Genomic DNA, 4990 nt, shown 5'->3' with positions numbered 1-4990 from the left:
AAATCCTCACATCACAACATGGAGTTGGGAGCATTTGCTGCCCAGCAAATAAAAAATTTTAAAAATCTGTTGTTAAAGATGAAGATATACTCCAACAGTGTGAGGAACTCAAAGTCCAACCTGAACCTCCCTTCTCTCCAAGCCCCTTAACTTTGTAAAACTGTCAGGAATCTCAACTCTCTGGAAATGCTGAGAATACTCACTTTACATCTCATTTTCTATTTTTCACACAAGTAAGAAGCCCAGTGAGAAAGAATTTGGGGTAAACAAAATTCATTCTACAAGATCAAAAAGAATGACAAATGAGGATTGGTTAAGCATTGTTTTATGGCATCTTCCTTGCTTTTTTTTCACACCATATATGCAAAACCCCATAAATTTAAAATTATTATAGGCATTTCAAACAAATAAGAAAACATTTTAGAAAACTCTCCTTACCCCATTTGCTTTAATACTTTAAGAGAGTACTTTCTAGAACCACAGTATAGTAGTTCTCTATTTTAGAGGTATGCAAGTTCAAGGCAATGTTCTGGATTTCTTCAAATTACTGAACATGTTTATTTTGCACTGCTTCAGTTTGTATCTTATAGACTTCTTCTTGCCTATGACCAGCAGAAGCACAAAGGGTCATGCACTTTCTTTACTATCCAGTTAAGTAAGTCCTTATTACTTTAATAACTCTCCAAAGAATAGCAGGCAGATAATTCATGTAAGATTTTTCCAGTCGTTTAACAGCCCCCATTTAGAATACATACACACAGTTTTAAATGAACATTGATTACAGTATCCACCAGATGCTAAAGTAAGTTTTGTTTGCTTTTAAAGGAGCAGGAAAAATATTTGTGAAAATCAAACTTTTTTTTGACATTACATGAAAATAGTAAGAATTATGGCTAACAGAACTAGCTACAATGAAAGTAAAGCTGCCTATTAAAAAACTGACAACAAATTGAAGTTTGTAATTTCAACCTTCATCAATTGCTTTCTTGAGTGACTCATCAAATCAGTGTTACCTAAAAAGTCAATACTGAGAAAGAGGGTAAACCAATAAATACTCCTTTCAGTCACACAATTGTTACCACTCTTGAGAACACAGTCAAGCGTTTTATTGTTTATACTCATTTTCATTTACACATAAGAGGAACAATCAATGCAGTTCTACCACAGCAGGTGGACGATATCCTGAAACTCTGCTGAATATGCATAGACCTGTCTTAAGGTCCAATCAGGACAAAAAAAAAAAAAAAAGAAAGAAAGAAAAAAAACCTAAAAAACATAGGGGTGAAGTAAGAAGGCAAGAAATTTCACTAACATCAGTTAATTCATGATTCATGGGTATTTATTTTGCAGGTGAAATAGCTCTTCCGAAAGAGCAAACTGCTTCACTTCTTTACAAAATACACTAGATAATGTTAAGTATTTAGAGAATTCTAAATTTCGCAGTGGTTCATGCGGTAAGGGTGTGCAACCGACACAAAATGGAAAACACAGTTACAGCATCAAACTGCTACTTCTATTCCCAGCTGGTTTATGGAAAAGGTCATTGGACTTCTTGTTTTCTTCTCTTATGGAGTAAAAGCAAGAAGAATTTCCTTTCCAAATGCAACTATGAGGACAGACTACAGATATGCAGTGCAGTTGAACAGGTCTACAACTCTTGTTTCTAGAACATTTGCATTTACTATTGTTTTGAAATACAAATATAAAACTTTTGCACACTGTCACTTCTCACACATGTTCAGCTGAAGGAGTCATTTACAGAATTTACTGTGATGCTCCTATTTTAAACATGAGTTTTTCTCCTCTTGGCCTCATGAGTGAAGGGAGCAACTCTTTCCACTGAAAGAAAGAAATTACAGGTGTGCAGAAGTACAACTATGCTACCAACACAGACAGAGACAACTGTGCTCTTGTGCACACCCTTACAACCGGCCGGAGAACAAATTAAGAAGTTAAGCCTGCAAAATAAATGGAGTTTACTCTCAAACTTTTTTCTTCATTCCAGATGAATTATAGACCTTGATTCGAGGCTGCCCTCTTTTTTTTTTGCAACTGATCTGCGTGCCTATTGGAACAGCATCTCTGCCAGAGTCATTACACTGAAACGCAGAGCTGAGCAGTTTGGTGGCAGAATGTATTGACGTTTTTGCAGCATCATGAGTCTGGCAACTGGGCTTGGGGAAGTTTCAAGCAGTGGGTCTTTACAATAGCAACTTGATTCTGCAGACAAAAAGCAAAAGATTGGCAGAATTATTAAAGTGTCACATCAAAGGCATGTATGCATTCTGCAGAATGTGGCGCTGAGTTTAGTGATGAGCTGGCAGCCACTGCTGTCAAGAGGCGCGGAAAGGCAAAGCCCTTCCGCGTGTGAAGGGACACACCGAGGTGTCGACTCTCCCACGGTGGCTAAGGAGCTTTCCCCTCGGGACGCTGCTCGCAGCCGGCTCCGCTCCCGCAGGAGGGCACAAAGAAGTAAGGCTGGACTTGGTCAGCAGCCTTCATCTGGGGCCTATCCTACCTCCCTTCCTCGCCAAAAAACCCCCCAAAAACCAAACACACCAACAAAGCCATCACGCCGCTGTTTCCGGAGCTGTACCGAGTTCCCCGGGGGGCTGCACGCCCAGCAGTGCCCGCAGCCGCCGCCGGGGCTGTACCGAGTCCCCAGGGGGGCTGCACGCCCAGCGGTGCTCGCAGCCGCCGCCGGGGCCGGGCCGGGGGGCGGCACCGGGGCAGCGCGGGCGGGGACCGGCCCGGCCCCGGCGCTCCCCGAGGAGCGCGGCCGCGGGCTGGGAGAGCGAGTGCCGTTTAGCACTAATTGGCCGAAACACGGGCATTAACATACGAAATGGCGGCAGATTGCTTTAATAGGTGGAATTAAAAGCAGATTGCCGTGAGTAACTCCCTGCGAGCTGGGGAGGGGGAGAGGGGGGTACACTCGACGCGCGCAAACACAGATTGTGACATGTCAGGAGCGCGCAGCATCCCTGGCGCTCCGCGCCACTTGCGAAGGGTCTGAGCACCGGCTCTTTATGGGGTCGCACCCCCCGCCCCATTTCCAGCCCCCGCTCCCCCCGAGCTCCGCGGCTCTCGGGCAGGGCGGGGTGCGCGGACCTACCTGTGGCGCCGGGCGCGGGCGTGCATGGGGGCTGCCGCGGAGAACACATCGCATTCAACATTTCAGCCTGTGCATCGGAAACGTATGAGTTTGTGGAAAGCTTGTTTGAAGTCTTCGTTAGACATAGTATAGATGACGGGGTTGATGAGGGAGTTGAGATATCCAAGCCAATTGAAAAAGTCAAAGATGGCCATGTGGAACCAGCAAGCGTCCTTGCAAATAGGCATCACCAAGCTGATGATGAAAAAGGGCAGCCAACACACGATGAAGGCTCCTAAAATAATCCCTAAAGTCTTTGTAGCTTTCCGCTCTCTAGCGGCCGTCAGCTTCTTTTTCTCCAGCAGGGCGTCCGAGACCTTCACCTTCACCTGGTTCATGTACACGGGGGAGCCCGTTTCGCTGGATCCCTCGGGAGCCTTGGAGTTTATGGACGTGACGGAAGAGGTCGACCCCGGGGAGTCTGTAATTAACTGTGCCCGCGTTAGTCTTTTACCTGCTTTCTTTGGCGTCTGCTTCAAAATCCGCGACCTGGCTTCCACGTAGATCCTCCCGTAGAGGGCTATCAGCAGCAGAGTGGGGAAGTAGAAGGCTCCTACTGTGGAGTACACGGTGTACAGGACGTGGTCCGTGTTCACCACACAGTGAGATACTTCCTCGGCCTTCGCCTGCCGCCAAAACAAAGGGGGCATGGAGATGCAGATAGCGAAGATCCATACCAGTGCGATCATGCCCGCTGCCCGCTTGGGAGTCCGTTTCGTGGAGTACTCGACGGCGTCGGTGATCGCCCAGTAGCGGTCCAGGGCGATGACACAGAGGTGCAGGATGGACGCCGTGCAACAGGTGATGTCCGAGGACAGCCAGATATCGCAGACGATCTGACCCAGCGTCCACTTGCCGGTCACAGTGTACATGGTGCTGATGGGCATGACAAGGATGGAGACGAGGAGGTCGGTGACGGCCAACGAGGCGATCAGATAGTTGGCCGGAGTGTGGAGTTTCCTCGTCTGGTAGACCGTGGCGATGACAAAGGCGTTGGAAAGCACCGTGGCCAGGGTGACCAGCGCCAGGACGACGGCGAGCACGATCTTCCCGGAGAGGGGGGTGGCATCTTGGTAAATCACTTCCTCGGCGCTACAGTTTCGGTAAGAGTCGTTGGCGGAGCCCAACTGCGCCCGGCAGGGGCCGGCCGGCTCCATCCCTCCGCGGCCGCCGCCCCCGCAGACGGCGGGGCTCGGCGCGGCACGGCGGGGCCGCTACCCCGGCAGGACCCCGTCGGCGCCGGGGGAGGGCTGCAGCATCGCCGCGCCGGCACCACCTCTCGCCCGCCTGCCCGCCCTTCCGGGCGCTCCGAGCGGGCTCCGCGGAGCCTCACTCCCCACGGGCGAGGGAGCAGGGCAAAGCGGGAACCGGGCGCGCCCGGTCGCCCCGGCAGCTCATCGCCCCGCCGCCTGCCCGCGGAGCGCGGCGAGCCCCGGACATGGGGCTCCCGCCCCGGCCGCCCCTAAGCGCAGCCCCGCCGCCCGCGGTTCCACACCGTGTCTCGACGGGCGCGGTGGCAGCGCCGCATGCCCGCGGGCGGCGGCCTCGCCCCCCGGGCTGCGGGCGCGACGGCGGGGGCTGCGGGGGCAGCGGAGCCGCCCCGCCGGGCCGTGCCTTCACACGCAGCCCGCCGCAGCAAGTTTGCAGCCGCCGCCGCGGGTGCGGGAGGAGCAGGAGGAGGAAGAGGAGGGTCCGCGGGAGGCAGTGGGGGAGACCACCTCCCATTGCGCCCCGCCGCGGGCCATGCTGTCGATGCCCGGCCTCCGCCCAGCACCGGCAGCCGCAGGCAGGGGCCGGTGTGAGTGAGCGCCGAGCAGCCGCCGCCCCTTATATAGC

At 52.1% G+C, this 4990-nt stretch overlaps 1 protein-coding gene across 1 annotated transcript; it reads right to left on the bottom strand.

Annotated features, from left to right (window-relative positions):
* Nucleotides 1–1084: 1084 nt before the first annotated feature.
* HTR1B (5-hydroxytryptamine receptor 1B) lies at nt 1085–4990 on the bottom strand. The gene is made up of 2 exons (XM_033054736.2): nt 3116–4990; nt 1085–2220 (listed from the first exon to the last, which is right to left on the bottom strand). The coding sequence occupies exon 1, from the start codon at nt 4309–4311 to the stop codon at nt 3178–3180; it is 1134 nt and encodes a 377-aa protein (XP_032910627.1). The 5' UTR covers nt 4312–4990; the 3' UTR covers nt 1085–2220; nt 3116–3177.

This window comes from Catharus ustulatus, chromosome 3 (genome assembly GCF_009819885.2).
Source record: "Catharus ustulatus isolate bCatUst1 chromosome 3, bCatUst1.pri.v2, whole genome shotgun sequence".
NCBI lineage: Eukaryota > Metazoa > Chordata > Aves > Passeriformes > Turdidae > Catharus > Catharus ustulatus.
The sequence above is the reverse complement of the archived record's forward strand: the minus strand, read 5'-3'. Positions and strand labels throughout refer to the sequence as shown.